General features: G+C 43.6%; 1 protein-coding gene across 2 annotated transcripts in view; it reads left to right on the top strand.

Annotated features, from left to right (window-relative positions):
• The first annotated feature begins 10,463 nt into the window (after window positions 1-10,463).
• Window positions 10,464-16,546, top strand: part of DEDD2 (death effector domain containing 2) — a 76,911-nt gene continuing 70,828 nt past the window's right edge. For both annotated transcript variants that reach the window (XM_030213602.1, XM_030213603.1), the window contains exons 1-2: window positions 10,464-10,602; window positions 14,566-15,195. In XM_030213602.1, coding sequence (XP_030069462.1) covers window positions 14,691-15,195 — 505 coding nt within the window. In that variant the 5' untranslated portion in view covers window positions 10,464-10,602; window positions 14,566-14,690. The remainder of the gene's footprint in view (window positions 10,603-14,565; window positions 15,196-16,546) is intronic.

The following is a 16,546-nucleotide window of genomic DNA, read 5'->3' on the forward strand; positions in this document are numbered from 1 at the left end:
GAGACATCCAGACAGCAATGTCAGACAAGCACGCTGAAACTTTGGTTTGGATGCAAGGTGAGATATCAGGGGTAGAAAGGTAGATTTGGGAGTCATCAGCATAGAGATGGTAGGAAAAGCCATGGGATGAGATTAATGAACCAAGGGAAGAAGTGTAGATAGAAAAGAGGAGGGGACCAAGAACAGAACCCTGAGGTACGCCGACAGGCAGAGGGATAGAAGTAGAAGAGGATCCACCAGAGTGAACACTAAAGGTGCGGAGGGAGAGGTAGGAAGAGAACCAGGAAAGGACAGAGCCCTGGAATCCAAGTGAGGACAGGGTATCGAGAAGTATGCTTTGATCGACAGTGTCAAAAGCAGCGGAAAGATCAAGAAGAATGAGGATGGAATATTGACCTCTGGATTTAGCCAGTAATAGGTCATTGGAGACTTTAGTAAGCGCAGTTTCGGTTGAGTGGAGAGGGCGAAAACCAGATTGTAATGGGTCAAGAATAGCATGGCTTTGTCTTCCCTGAGTGCCCCTTTTACCCCTCGGTCATCTAGTGGTTCAACAATTCTTTTGCTGGCTTCTTGCTTTTAATATACCTTTAAAAAAATTTACTTTATGTTTCTGCCTCCAACGCAATCTTTTTTTTCAAAGCTTTTTTTCCTTTCTTATCAGCGCTTTGCATTTGACTTGCCATTCCTTATGCTGTTTCTTATTATTTTCAGTCAGGTCCTTCTTACATTTTCTGAAAGATTTGCTTTTAGATCTAATAGCTTCCTTCACCTCACTTTTTAACCATGCCAACTGTCGTTTGGTCTTCCTGCCTCCTTTTTTAATACACGGAATATTTTTGAACAAAATCCATGCCTGATGTAAATTTTTGACCTTTGTAGCTGCTCCTCTAATTTTTTTTTCCACCATTCTTCTCATTTTATCATAGTCTTCTTTTTGAAAAGTTAAATGCTAACATATTGGATTTCCTGTGTGTACTTACTCCAAAGCCGATATCAAATCTGATCATTTTATGATCACTTATCAAGCGGCCACATCCCCTACTACTAATTTCTAAAGCGCTACTAGACATATGCAGTGCTGTACACTTGAACATGAAGAGGCAGTCCCTGCTCGACAGAGCTTACAATCTAATTAGGAATCTAATTAGGACAAACATCCATTACCTCCTGCATCCATGCACTCCACTAAGGACTAGGTCTAGAATTTTTCCTCCTGTTGTTGGCTCCTGTACCAGCTGCTTCATAAAGCAGTCCTTGATTTCATCAAGGAATTTTACCTTCCTAGCATGCCCTGATGTTACATTTACCCAGTCAATATTGGGGTAATTGAAATCACCCATTATTATTGTGTTGCCCAGTTAGTTAGCTTGCCTAATTTCTGATAAGATTTCTACATCCTGGCCAGGCGGACTGTAGTACACTCCTATCACTATCCTTTTCCCCTTTACATATAGAATTTCAATCCATAGGGATTCCAAGATGTATTTTGTTTCCTGCAGAATTTTCAATCTATATGATTCAAGGCCCTCCTTAACATACAGTGCTACCCCTCCACCAATTTGATTCACCCTATCACTGTGATATAATTTGTACTCTGGTATGACTGTGTCCCCCTGGTTATCCTCCTTCCACCAGGTCTCAGAAATGCCTAATACATCTAATTTTTCATTTAGTGCAATATATTCTAACTCTCCCATCTTATTTCTTAGGCTTCTGGCATTCACATATAGACATTTCAAACTATGTTTGTTGTTCCTATTTACATCTTGCTCAGCAGCTGACAGTTAATTTGCAATCTTTTGTCTTTTTTTTATTTAAAGACACTTGCGGGCTCATTTTCAAAAGGGAAAAATGTCTAAAAAGTGGCATAAAGCAGCGTTTGGACTTTTTTCTCACAAAAACGTCCAAATCAGTATTTTCGAAACCTATTTTTAGACGTTTTTCTATGAAGTCTTTCAGAAGTATGTCCAAATCTCAAGGGGGCATTTAAGGGCGTGTTCAGGGCAGGACTTCGGCATTCCTAAGATTTAGACGTTTTCCAGCCATAATGGAACAAAACAAAAACGTCCAGGACTAAAACTAAGACGTTTTGAGCTAGACCTGTTTTTATAATGAGTAAGGCACAAAAAGGTTCCCTAACTAAGCAGATGACCACTGGAGGGAATCAAGGGTGACCTCCCCTTATTCCCCCAGTGGACACTAACCCCCTTCCACCCCCAAAAAATGTGATGAAAAACATTACTTGCCAGCCTCTATGCCAACCTCAGATGTTATACTCAGGTCCATTAGAATAGCATGCAGGTCTCTGGAGTAGTTTAGTAGTGGTGCAGTGCAGGGCAGACAGTGGACCCCAGGCTCCTACCTCCCCGTACCTGTTAAGCTTGTGGAGGAAACTGTGAGCTCTACAAAACTCACCAGAAACCCACTGTACTCACATATAGGTGCCCTGTTCACCTGTAAAGGCTATGGTAGGCTATGGTTTTGGGGGCTCAGCAGACAAGGTAAGGAAGCAATGGTGAGATGTCTACCTGGGAGCTTTTTATGAAGTCCACTGCAGTGCCCCCTAGGGTGGCCTACTGCTGTCTTGGGATGTCAGGGGGACCAGTCTACTAAAAATGCTGGCTCCTACATCCAAACAGCTTGATTTTGTGTGTTTTGCACTTTGGCGTTATTTTTTTCGAAAATGGACCAACCCCCCCCCCCCCACCAAAAAAAACACGTCCAAATCACAAAACAGTTTGACAAAAAAACAAAAGATAAACGTTTTTCTTTTTCAAACATGACCTTCTTTCCTATTTAGATTTTGGACATTTTTTGCAAAACGTCCAAAGTCAGACTTTGACATCATATCAAAAATGTCCCTCTTGGTCAACTATGGTCTCTATTGCAACCTTTCTATTGGGATACCCTATCTTCCCTGTTTTGGTGATATCTTTGAAAGATACCTTGTTCAGAACCATGCGTTTTTCAAAAACTGTCGGCCTTCCCCCGGGTTCTAGTTTAAAAGCTGCTCTATCCTTTTTAAATGCTGATGCCAGCAGCCCAGTCCCACCCTAGTTAAGGTGGAGCTCATTTTATTTTTTTTTGTTACATTTGTACCCCGCGCTTTCCCACTCATGGCAGGCTCAATGCGGCAGGCAGTGGATGGTTAAGTGACTTGCCCAGAGTCACAAGGAGCTGCCTGTGCCGGGAATTGAACTCAGTTCCTCAGTTCCCCAGGACCAAAGTCCACCACCCTAACCACTAGGCCACTCCTCCACTCCAAGAGACAGGCAGATCATTTCGGAAAGAGAGAGAGATATTTAAAAAAGACAGTAAAATAAAATTTGGGTTTCCCCTTCCCCAGAATGTTAACCAGTTCCTTACAAATCTAAGACCCTCCTCCCTGCACCATTGCCTCTGCCATGCATTGAGACTCGAGCTCTGCCTGTCTCTTGGGCCCTGCGCATGGAATGGGAAGCACTTCAGAAAATGGTACCCTAGAGGTTCTGGATTTGAGCTTTCCACCTAAGAGCCTAAATTTGGCTTCCAGAATCTCCCACATTTTCCTGTCATTGGTACCCACATGTACCAAGACAGCCGGCTCCTCCCCAGTACTATCTAAAATCATATCTAGGTGACGCGTGAGGTCCGCCACCTTTGCTAGATGGGGGAACGAGATGGAAAGCTGTAGATAAATACAGTTTAAAAGAGGAAGGCTGAGGACTGAATGGCGAGGGGGAGGGGTTGAAATATGGGAGGATACAGAAGCAGATACATAATAGAAGAAAGCTGAAAGTGAAAACAGTTTGGGATATAGGAGAGATACAGTGAAGACAGGAGTACAGAAATGTCAAATGGACGGGAGATTCTGGGAAAAGAGTTAAGACAGAGGAAAGCAGAGAATGAGAAACAGAAAATAAAATTAGAAAAACATAGACAGCAAAGGTAGAAAAATATTTTAAAATTTAATGATTGGAATGTCAATTTTTGGAATATACATCTGCTATCATTTATATTTTGTACAATACAGGTCAGGGTTGAAATGCATTGCAGTCTCTGTTTCTCTGGTGTTGCATGCAGAATTTGGCTTCTTGGGTTTCAGTAATTTTTTTTGTCTATATTATAACCAGGTACCTCTCTTGTGCAGCCAAGGATAGAACAATCTCCTCCAGCCACAGGCTCCCGGCACAATGAAGAAATAGATGTCCACCAGTAACTTCAATCTTAAGGACTTTTATTCCATGCAGGTTTCTAGTACACAGTTCCAACAGCATCATAGTACATACCAGGATTCAATACAGGCTTACAGGCTCCAGTCTGGGCTCTTTATCCAGTGCACAATGAACAGTAATTCAGTTCCTAAGACAAACAGTTCTTTCAGTTCATCACCACAGTTCAGTCACCAAGCAGCAGTTTCTACCTTCTATCCTCTTTACCTTCAGGAGAGTTCAATATTTTAGGGACTCCTTCTACCCAAGGGTTTTCCCCTGCATCAGCTTCACAGTGAATTCAATACTTTTGGGACTTCCTCTCACCCAAGGAATCTCAGCCTGCTTCAGTACTTTAGGGACCTCCCTGCCCAAGGATTCTCAGCCTGTAACTGCCAGTACTTTAGGGACCTCCTTGCCCAAGGGTTTTCAGCCTGCAACTGCTTCTCTCCGTTCTTGCTGCTCTCCCTGAACTGAACTGCCAAGACTCCTTCCCACCTGCCTAATCAATCCCTGGCTTCTGCCTTCACAACCAATCATTCTCCACTCATTAGCTTCTCTACACACCCATACCAGCTGAGTTGAGCATGAGCCTAATGAGGAGCTCCTGCACACAGGGTTTCCTAGCTTTCTTTCCCCCTAGTGGCAGCCAATCTACACCTCCTGTTAGCTTACACCCATGTCCTCCCTTAGTGCAGCTAGGAGTCCAGTCTGGGTTTTCCATCTCACCCCCTGGCTCCTTGCCTGCAATGCCTTCTGGGACTTGTAGTTCAGACTGAAGCTGCCTTAACCCAACTATCCTGGATGTGACTTTATCACAATATATTTATTCTGTTCTTGGTGAGGGTTTATCTATGTTCATGACCCAAGGTCCGATATTGTTACTGTGGTGTCTCTATTGCTGCCCTTTTCTGGATAGGCTTCTTCTTATGTGAGTTCTGGTTTTCAGTGATTTTAATAGGGGTTTTGTATTAGTTCATAATATATTGAGATGAACCCAAATGGGCATTTTTTTTATTTGTATTGTGAATTCTATGGGGAAAATTACCTGTCCTGCTCAGCTTCTTTGGCTGGGTTAGGGGTGCAGCTGTGGCTACCGAGTATGTGTTTTACAATAAACACCTGATGATCCACTGTGCAGGGTTAGGAATAAGTATGTTTGTACACTAGAATCTTTCTCTTATCTTACTTCTCTCACCATTCCATATTCTCTGGCTCATACTTTGCCCTCTCTCAATTACCATTGTTTAGTTTTGCCTGGTCCTTGGCTGGCTAAAACATGAGAAAGCTAGGAAGAGTGCCTTTTACTTTCTCACCCCAATGCTATGGAATAGTCTCCCTGCTATTTGATCTGAACTATCCCTTCCCAAGTTTACAACAGCTATTAAGACTTGGCTCTTTTGGCAAGCCTTTGGTGATTAGTCAGGTACCACTATGTCCTTTCATCATTTTCTTTTAGCTCGCCCTTCTCTCTTTCTCACCCTCCCCTAAAACCAATGTTACTTGCTACTAGTTGATGGTTGTGCTTTCCTATCCACACATTATAAGTAGTAGTAGTAGCTCTTTTCCAACTTTTTCTCTTAGTCTGTAAATTGTTTAGATCTGTGTTCAGTTGTAGCGGTACAGCAAATGTAAAAAATAAATCAGGAGAGTTTTCAGTTTGTTGTTATATAGCCTGGAAATGTAAGTTGATTCTTTTTTCTTGAGGCAGTAGCCCGAGCGAGAGGAATCTTAATTTTGGGTCCCTTGAAAGAGGGAGGGGGCGGCAACCTTTTCTTCAGACAATGTTTGAGCTACCCTGAAGTGGAGGAGGGGGCACAGTGCTGAAGGTTCATCTCGGGGGCCAGACTCCTGAGTAAACCTAAGTCCCATACCCTCTAATGGTAAAAGTAGAATGTCATTGTAAGTAATATTTCTGTTGCTTGAGCAGTAAAATATAAGACTTGCTGTACTGGGTCAGAGCTAGGTCCACCTAGCCCAGTATCTTGTTTCTAATAGTGGCCAGCCAAGGTCACAAATACCTGGTAGAGTCTGAAAAAGCCATGTTAAGTCAATGTTACTTAACCTCAGGGATAAGCCGTGGCTTTTCCCCTTAATAATAGTCTTCCATTCAGTGTTTATCAGTGGCGTACCAAGGGGGGGGGGCGGTGGGGGCGGTCCGCCCTGGGTGTCAGCGGGTGGGGGGTGCTCCGCGAGAGCCGACAGCTTTTTTTTTTTTTTTAATCCATGCAGTGATCGCCGATGCAGGCAGCGCCTCGCGTCTGCCCTGCATGAACTGAAAAGAGGAAATCGCTTTGCTGACGTCAGGCCTTCCCTCGCTTGTTGTCCCGCCCTCTTTTGAGGTAACTTCCTATTTCCTCGAGGGCGGGACAACAAGCGAGGGAAGGCCCGACGTCAGCAAAGCGATTTCCTCTTTTCAGTTCATGCAGGGCAGATGCGAGGCGCTGCCTGCATCGCTGCACGGATTAAAAAAAAAAAAAAAAGCAGGGTGGTGGCTTTAGGGTGAAGAGGGCTCAGGCCTCTCGATGGAGGGGGGGTCAGATGGGAGAGGGGGGGCTCAGAGGGGAGAAGGGGATTGGTGAGGGTGCTCAGGGGAAGAAGGGGATTGGGGAGGGTGGGGGTGCTCATAGGGGAGAAGGGGATTGGGGAGGGTGGGGGAGCTCAGAGGGGAGAAGGGGATTGGTGAGGGTGCTCAGGGGAAGAAGGGGATTGGGGAGGGTGGGGGTGCTCATAGGGGAGAAGGGGATTGGGGAGGGTGGGGCAGCTCAGAGGGGAGAAGGGGATTGGGGAGGGTGGTCATAGGGGAGAAGGGGATTGGGGAGGGTGGGGGTGCTCATAGGGGAGAAGGGGATTGGGGAGCTCAGAGGGGAGAAGGGGATTGGGGAGGGTGAGGGTGCTCAGAGGGAAGAAGGGGATTGGGGAGGGTGGGGTGGTCATAGGGGAGAAGGGGATTGGGGAGGGGAGTGCTCAGATGGGAGAAGGGGTCTGGGGGTCTGACAAGGGGGCAGGTGGGAGAATGGGTCTGGGGCTGAAAAGGGGGGATGCAAGGCATGTGGTGGATGAAGGGGGCTGGAACTGGGGGCTGAAAAGGAGGGTATTTGGGATAAGGGGGCTAGTACTGGAACTGGGGGCTGAAACGGGGCAGGGGCTGAAACTGGGGGCTTTAAAGGGGACAGGGAGAACTGGCTGGGGCTGAAGCTCAGGACTGATGGGAGAAAAGGGCTGGGGACTGGTGGGATAGTGGGGCTGAAAAGGGGGGCAGGTGGGAGATGTGGGCTGGGGCTGGAACTAGGGGCAGGTGGAATAAGGGGGCTGAAAAGAGGAGACAGACCCTGGATGGAAGTGGGGAGCATGAGGGAGGGCAGACCTTGGATGGATGGGAGAGGGAGGGCAGACGGATTGAAGGGGCAGAGAGAAAGGGCAGATGGTGGGTGGAAGGGGGAGAGAGAAAGAGGGCAGACTGGGGTACATGGTGGATGGAAGGGGCAGAGGGCAGATGTGGATGGAAGGAAGAGAGAGAGAGATGGCAGACTGGGGCAGATGGTGGATGGAAGGGGCAGAAATAGAGGGCAGATGTGGATGGAAGGAAGAGAGAGGGCAGACAGTGGATGGAAGGGGCAGAGAGAGAGGGAAGACACTGGATGGAAGGGACATTAGAGAGGGCAGACACTGGATGGCAGAGAGTGAGCGAAGACATGCTGGATGGAAGGAAGACAGTGAAAAGAAGATGAGGAAAGCAGAAACCAGAGACAACAAACTGTAAATATATATTTTAATTATTTTGCTTTAGGATATAGTATTGTAGCTGTGTTAATAAATGTTTATCTTTCAATGATTTTTATTAAGGACGTAACCAATACAAATGTGAATTGAACAGACATTTTCAGAGAAAGAGTATAAAACCACAGTACAATGAGTTCTTCCACATTGTTCCCCCAAACATTATTATCAACTTTTCATTTTATATCCCACCTCCCCTCATACTGGAGTCTGTTTTATTCAGATAAGTTATCATATCTAACATCTGCAGCATATCTCAAACAAAGGTACTTAAACATCAATGAACTATCCAGCCTCTGTGTAGAAAGCAGTACTTTATAAATTTCTCTCCTACGTTACCAAACCTCTATTAACTAACCTAATTGCTACTAAAACGGTATTAATAAATGTTTATAAGTAGAACATGTAAATAAGGTCATCTTTTTATTGGACTAATTTTAATACATTTTGACTTAACTTTCAGAGAACAAAACCCCCTTCCTCAGGTCAGGATAGGATAATGTAACAGCACTATACTGTATTGACCTGAGGAAGGAGATTTTGGCCTCTGAAAGCTAAATGTGTTAGTCCAATAAAATGATATTATTTGTTTTATTTCTATTTGTTAATTTGTAAAGTGGTGATTGGTATTTGTTAGTTTTTTCAAATTTACATCTGCTGTCTTTATATTTTGCACAGTACTAGGGGACGTTTTCTGTTTCTGTGGTGTTGTATTGTATGCAGAGTCTGTGATCTTGGGGGTTCAGTTTAATTTTTGTCTAAATAGAAAGTTTAAATATTACTACTTATTCTATAGTGGATTAGGGTATATCTGTGTTTGTGAAAAAGACATGGCTTTCAGTTGGCATTGACTGTGCAGGATCGACGATCTGTATTATTCTGTCTGGTTTCGTTTTACAATAGGTGAATTGATGTTCTAGTGCTCACTGTAGTGTTTAAGATGCTTTCCTTTTCCTTGTGTGACTCATAGAAATTACTGCTTATGGTATGGTAGAATCGCTCTATAGGTCCTGATGTTTTGTATTCTCGGTATGCCTAGTACTGGATTTGGGGGGGGGGGTGTTAAAAAATGACCGGCCCCGGGTGTCAACTATCCTAGGTACGCCACTGGTGTTTATACTGGAGTCCATGGTCCCCTCTGCTAACTACCTAGTCTCAGGGAAGGGCTATAATATATGGGAATTCCTTCTCTGATATATTTCTACTTACCATAAGAAATATACCATTTGAACCTATGGGACAAATAGGGTTTCTGCCTCCTTACACCCACCCCAAACTACAGTGGACAGAGGAAACAGAGAAGACAGAGAAAGCAGAGAGGACAGAGACTATGTTCCTTCGAAGGGGAAAGTCTTTATTACTTACCAAACTAGGTAATAACAAAGCAATCAGTAACAAATAACAATTTGTTATGAGAGGGAGGGAGACCACTGTGGTATCGAGTCACTCAGTTGGTCATCTCAGCCTCTGTCTAAATACCACACAGCAGCCACTTATATACTCTTGCACAATGGAAATTCCCTCACAAATCATATAATTTTGCAATTTCAGCTAATTACTGTCTTACTTTATTGTTTACATAAAATGGAAAACACTATCTGCATGTTATGGAAATGTTTATGAAAAACAGAAGTCCAAGGTTTCTTTCAGAGAAGATTGCAGTCGCCACTTTGCTACAGGAATCTTTCCAAAACCAAGGTCTTATCTCTATTTTGTCTAGCCATCTCAAAAACATCTTCGCTTCCAAACAGTAAATACATTCTCAGCGTCCTTATCTGAGTCAGTCAACTCTGTCAGGGGAAGGGAAGAGCGCTCCTTGCTAGTTCAGCATGACCTTGTATTCACAGCTTTCAACAGAAAGTACAGAGAGCACAGAAAGATGCAGCTTTCAGGCATTTTAAGTTTGAGCCAGTTCATGGGTCATAACTGACTTGTCAGTAGTCAGAAAAGTGCAAATCAATTCATCAGTCATCTTTATTGGCAGACTCAAAAGTTAAAAAAGGGAGAGAGAGTTATTTTAAAAAACGACAGCAAAATAAAATTATACGGTGAGGTCAAAAACAAGAACAGCTCAATAGCCCATCTTACAGTATTAATTGGAAAGATGTAGTATATTTTTTCATCGCAACCTCATAGCTTAGTCCAACCATTCTAAGCACAAAACTCATAGCTCTATGCCGGTAACCTGTCTTTGTTTCTACCTCTCGTCAACGAAAGAGCTCGAGCACCTCCCCAAGTAATCTTTGGCTAAGATCCAACCCACCCAGTCACGCAGCCCGGGCCCCGGCCCTGGCCCTCCGTAGTGAGGACAGGGTACAACGTGAGTAGTCACCCCACCCTTAATGCGCAGGTGCCCTAACATTAGGTGATGTAGCTGAGGACGGCGCGCACGCGTAGTAGCGAAGTTACTGTCTGTAGCCTGGCCCTGGGCCACTGTGACGTGTCAGTGGCGAGAGGAGGTGCGCGAGCGCGGTGTGACAGTCGATGAGCGTATGCGCAGTTGCGCACCAGCGTAGAAGCTACCAGAAGCTCGAGAGAGTCGGACGGTAGCTGTGGTTGCGGGTGAAAGCGGCCGTTAATAGCAACCCTTACCTTAGCAGTTTTAAGGTTTATTAGCGACAGAAGCAGTGTGGTATGTTTTCTTTTGTTGTTTTGAACCAGTGTTTCGCAGAAGTGGGAATTCCCGACGGGTGGGGCGACTGCGCGACGGTTATGTGGTATTACTACTAACTCAGAATTTAGAGGAGTGGGCAGAAGTATTGTGGACGTTAGGGTGGCTTTGATGTACCGTTAGAGCCGACTGGAATTTTCTGCTCGTGAGAACTGGCATTGAGAGAACGAAAGCGTTGAGCTTTTGCGGTAACTTCGTTAACGTAGTCCCTCAAATATTAGCAATCATCTTCATATGTCGAAATTTAAGTAATAAGCGTAAAACGTCAAAATGTTTTGGAAAACCAGATTAATAGGATTCTAAGAGTTCATGTCATAAAGGAAGGCTGAGCTAGTTCTAGTGTTAAGCACCTCCCTCAATTCGCTTCCATTTTGTTTGTCTTGTCTTCTGCTTTTCTTGGGAGAAGGTAAAGTGAAACTAGCTATGATTCTATATAACGTGGCGTTCAGTTCTCAACAGGTGGGGCAGGCATTTGGGGACCATTCTCATAATAATATGAAGTAAATAACGGGCACACCGAGTTCCACAAATGGCGTTAGCAAGATTAGTACTAAAAGACTGGGCATGGAATCTGCTGCCATAAACCTAGGTAGATATTAGATGCCGATTTAAAAGCAGTTGTAAAGGTGGGATAACTGTGGTTGTACAGGTATCGCTCGTTGACAGTATCCAGGAAATAGTTGGGGTTTAATTATAATGAAGCAGTTGTTAAGCAGTGTGTCATAACTAGTGGAACAGGAATCGTCAGATTCTTCATAATCGGGTTCAGAAGAAGATGTTTTTCCGTGGCAGCTGATCATTACATGTATCGCAATTCAGCTGGTTCATGAATGGTCAGATTGTGAATGGTGTGATGAAATGGTTGAAGCACTTTTTCTTCCTTGAACTGGTAGTGTGATTTTAGTTGTGATGGTCAGTAAGTTGTAATAGTAGTATGTTATGGAAAGAGTAGTCACGGATTGACATAATTTATAGCTGTTAAGTGTTACTTTTTCCCGTGCCATGTTATCTATATGAAACTGGAACTGTTGGGTATGGCGCTTAAATTCACACATTTTCAGAGTCAATATTTGACAGTGGTATTGCTTATTCTAGAGAAAAAGCAAAGTATTGTGAAGTCCTTGTATTAATCTAGAAACATGAACTGTACTGCCTTTTCTTGTAAAAGTCCCTGGCCTAACCCACTTCTCTGGTCTGAGGGAACTAACAGTTTGTTGTATTTAACTGGCTAGTCTGAATCTTTCATATTTATGGACTGATTCACATGGCACTGGTAAATATGAGTGCTGCTGGAAAAATGACTGGGTCCCAAACAGTGACCAGTGCACAAAGGGATTGCGTGCAAATGAAATGCATGGATCCTCTTTCATGTATCTGATTGCTATTTGTGACTGGAAGCTGTTAAATGCATTTTGACACTGCTGTCAAATGCATTTTGACAGCTTGCACCAAATTCCCTGGTGGTCCAGTGGACTAACCCCCCCCCCCCCCCCCAAGATCTAAAAAATTCCCTGGTGGTCAGTGGACCTGGACTCCCAAGCATAAAAACCCTGGTCTGGTGGACCTGACCCAGTATATGGTGCTTAGCCCTGTCCAGGGCATCCCAGAATGCACGAGACGGAGGTGGGTGCTGCCATTTTGTTCCGGGCAGGCCCAGAGGTGGGAGGGAGGAAGTGTTGCTTCTGCCTCCAACTTTTTAAGGAACAGGGAGGGCAGGTCACTGGGCCACCAGGTAGATCTTTGCTTGGGGGGAGGTTGGATCCACTGGACCACCACGGTGACTTGGGGGGGGGGGGCAGGAGGGGATTTGTGGTGGGAGGTGTCTGGGGTCCACTGGACTAACAGAGGATCTTTAAAAGATTCAGTCCCCCCTCCCCTGGGAAGGGAGCAATGGGGAGCACAAGCAGGCAGTCTTTGAAGCTGCCTGTTTGTGTTTCCCTCCTCTCTGACAGCAAGGCAGATCAAAAGGAGAACAGGAGAGGAGTGGTAGCCTATTAGAGCAGCAGGCTGAGAACCAAGGAAGCCTGGTTCAAATTTTATTATGGATCCTTGTGCTCTTGGGCAAGACACTTAACCCTTCATTGACCCAGGTACAAGTTTGGACTATAAACTTTCCAGAGGCAGGAAAATACCTACTTGTACCCTAATCTAACTTAGCTCACGCCTTTTCTGTTGTAGCTCCAGACAAATCCAAAATCCATTATTCTCTTACTCTCCAGAGATTACAAATTAGGTTATAACAGGCTACAGATTTGAAACAACTAGGGGCTCGATACAAAGCTTACCGTACTGTTAATGTTTGCTTTAGACTAGTTGCTTTTCCAGTGTTGGCGCCTTTAGCAAAGTTGCTCCTGGATGACTTCATGCAGCTGTTGTGATAGGCCTTGGTAGAACTGAATCCCAAGCTCTGCCCCAGGAATATTGTTTGTGCCTTTCCTTTTTTTTGTTCCCAGGGCCTTGTATTATGCTTTTGTTTTCCCTTATTATTTTTGCCCATCTGTCCAGGTGTGTGGGTGCTTTTAACTTGGCCTTGTATAAGAGTGATGGCATAGGTACTGATTTGGAAACAGTTTATTTTTTTAAATAGTGCTGAGTGTTCTTGTACACTTTAATGCTAGTATTTAAAGGGCACAGTTGAGTTGCTTTATTAATGTGTGTGTTGTGAGGGGAAGAATGTGTAAAGGATCTTTCTGTTAAAGTTGGATTGTTTCTTTGTGTATGTCTTAAGATGATGATAGTTTAAATCGTGCAGATTCTTTTCAGCCCGGGAGAGATGGTGGTATTGGATTTGTGTTAATGTTTATAAAACCACAGTATTTGACTAAGGGGGTTGTTTACTAAAGCTTAGCTCAAGAGCTATCTGCAGCAGGGCCCATTTTATGCCTATGGGTCCTGCTGCAGATAACTCTTGAGCTAAGCTTTAGTAAACAACCCCCTAAATGTGTGCAGTATATCTACAGACAGAAGGAAAATAACTTATATTTTTTGTGTACACATTTAAATGGGTTTCTCAGAAACCAGAAATAATCACCAGTGGAGTCAGTTGTGATTAATGGACGTTAAGGAGATTGGTTTGCTTTTATAGATCATTAAGTATTCCATTCACAGCATAGTAAATCTTTTTACACATTTTACCTTTGAAATACAGGGCCCAGAGCACTGAAGATTTTCCACACAGACCTTAATACATTTCTTGATTAGCTTTCGAAGGTTGCCCTTCTTCGTCAGATCGGAAATAAGCAAATGTGCTAGCTGACAGTGTATATAAGTGAAAACATTCAAGCATTACTATGACAGTCTGACAGGGTGGGAGGATGGGGGTGGGTCGAAAGCTAATCAAGAAATGTATTAAGTTATGTCCAGTAAAAAAGGTATCATCTTATTTTCTTTTCCATGTTTTATTTTGTTTGATTTCTATTGATAACCTTAAGAGTGGACTAACACGACTACCACACTCCTCCACACAGACCTTGAATTCACTGTTAATGTTTTCGCTAGTTTTTGTGCTGCTTACTGATGAAGTAAATATTTAAAAAAAATCTTAATGTCCTGTTATATTTCTAGTTGCCTGTCATGTAGAGGTTTCTTTTATTGTATTTGTATACATTTCATATGTTTTTTTTCTCGCAACATCCAAGTTTTTCTTTATAGTTAGGTTATATAAAGAACTCCTCCTCATGGCACTTCTCAAAAATGCATGTCTAATTGACTTAAAGATTTTGTCAGAGGTGGCTGTAACCCAAGGTATATGAGGGAGATAAATGGAACAGAATATACTAGATGAGGGCAACTAGATATAATTTATTGTTAGGGCAAATACTTTTAATTTATCCTTAGGAAAAAAAAGAATACTCATGAAACGGTAATCCTTTGGGGTTGAACCACATGCCTTTTTATGCTTAGTCCTGGTTCTTTGTTTTTCAGAAACTGAGCAGTGACTGACTTGAAAGGTGTGTGAATCATCACTGCAGTCTTGGCACACAAACCACTGACTGACTGTGCTCTTGGCAGCTCTGTTTAGTCTTTTTACCTCTTTGAATTCCGTAACCATGGCTGGAGTGCGAAGGCCACTGCTGATTCAGTCTTGGGAGGAAGATGAGTGCCTAGAATATTATGGGATGTTCTCTCTTCACCAGATGTTTGATGTGATTGGTTCTCAGTTAACTGAGAATGATATTGAGGTACTGTCCTTTCTGTTAGACGAGACTTGCCCATGGATGCACCCTTTAGACCCTTCTCTCTGGGAGATTGTAGAAGACAATGAGCACATCAATGAAGACAGGTCTTCTAGAGAAAGTAGAGCGCAGCATGGACAGCTACTTGCCAGATGGCATAGACGGAATCGCTGGAGGGGCCAAGGACAGAGTGCTTGTGAGGATCAGAGTTTAGACACAAACAATGTCCACAGACCTAAAAATGGGTTGGAGCTGCTGTTTGAGCTTGAAAGGCGAGGCAGATGTGATGAAACCAATTTCCGACGTCTCCTGCAGTTACTTCGAGTCCTTTCCAGGCATGACCTGCTTCCATATGTGTCGCAGAAGAGGCCAAGAACAGGTATTGTGAGCAGACACAAACAGGTCTGTTTCTCTTTTTATTTGAGCCTCTTGTGAAGGTATTCATAGTGCTGCTGTGGCTAATGGCATAGATTTTACTTTGTAAGGATTAAATTGTAAGTGAGCCTTATGAAATGCCGTGCCCTTTATACTGAAGCTAGTGAATTGTGATCTGGTGCCTATGATACTTGTTGGCTAGGTTTAATTTAAAAAGTATTTGTTCTGATAAACATGAACAAACTAGCCCACAGTACGTGTTTATGACTGACGGTTAATTCAAAACATAGTAGATGACGACAGTTAAAGACCTGTATGGTCCATCCAGTCTGCCCAACAAGATAAATTCATATGTGCTACTTTATATGTATACCTGACCTTGATTTATCCTTTTCATTTTCGGGGCATAAACCCTAGAAGTCTGCCCAGGATTTGCCCCGCCTCCCAACCACCGGTGCTGTCACCCAATCTCTGCTAAACTTCTGAGGATCCATTCCTTCTGAACAGGATTCCTTTATGTTTATCCCACGCATTTTTGAATTCCATTACAGTTTTCATCTCCTCCCGCGGGAGGGCATTTCAAGTATCCACCACTCTCTGTGAAAAAATACTTCCTGACATTTTTCTTGAGTCTGCCCCCCATAAACCTCATTTGATGTCCTCTAGTTCTACCGCTTTCCTATCTCCAGAAAAGATTTGTTTGCGGATTAATACCTTTCAAATATTTGAATGTCTGTATCATCACCCCAGTTTCTCCTTTCTTTCAGGGTATACATGTTCAGGTCAGCAAGTCTCTCTTTATATGTCTTGTAACGCACATTCCATACCATTTTTGTAGCTTTTCTTTGCACTGCCTCAATTCTTTTTACATCCTTAGCAAGATATGGCCTCCAAAACAACACAATATTCCAAGTGGGGCCTCACCAACGACTTGTACAGGGGCATCAACACCTCCTTTCTCTGCTGGCCACATCTCTGTCTATACAGCCTAGCATCCTTCTGGCCGCCTAACACATACATCTCCCGTGGATTTCTACTCCCTAAGTGCATCACTTTGCATTGAATTTTAATTGCCAAACATTAGACCATTCTTCTAGCTTCTGCAGATCCTTTTTCATGCTTTTTATTTTTATTTTTGTTACATTTGTACCCCGCGCTTTCCCACTCATGGCAGGCTCAATGCGGCTTACATATTGTATTCAGGTACTTATTTGTACCTTGGGCAATGGAGGGTTAAGTGACTTGCCCAGAGTCACAAGGAGCTGCCTGTGCCTGTAGTGGGAATTGAACTCAGTTCCTCAGTTCCCCAGGACCAAAGTCCACCACCCTAACCACTAGGCCACTCCTCCACTCCC

The sequence above is a fragment of the Microcaecilia unicolor genome, chromosome 8 (assembly GCF_901765095.1).
Source record: "Microcaecilia unicolor chromosome 8, aMicUni1.1, whole genome shotgun sequence".
NCBI lineage: Eukaryota > Metazoa > Chordata > Amphibia > Gymnophiona > Siphonopidae > Microcaecilia > Microcaecilia unicolor.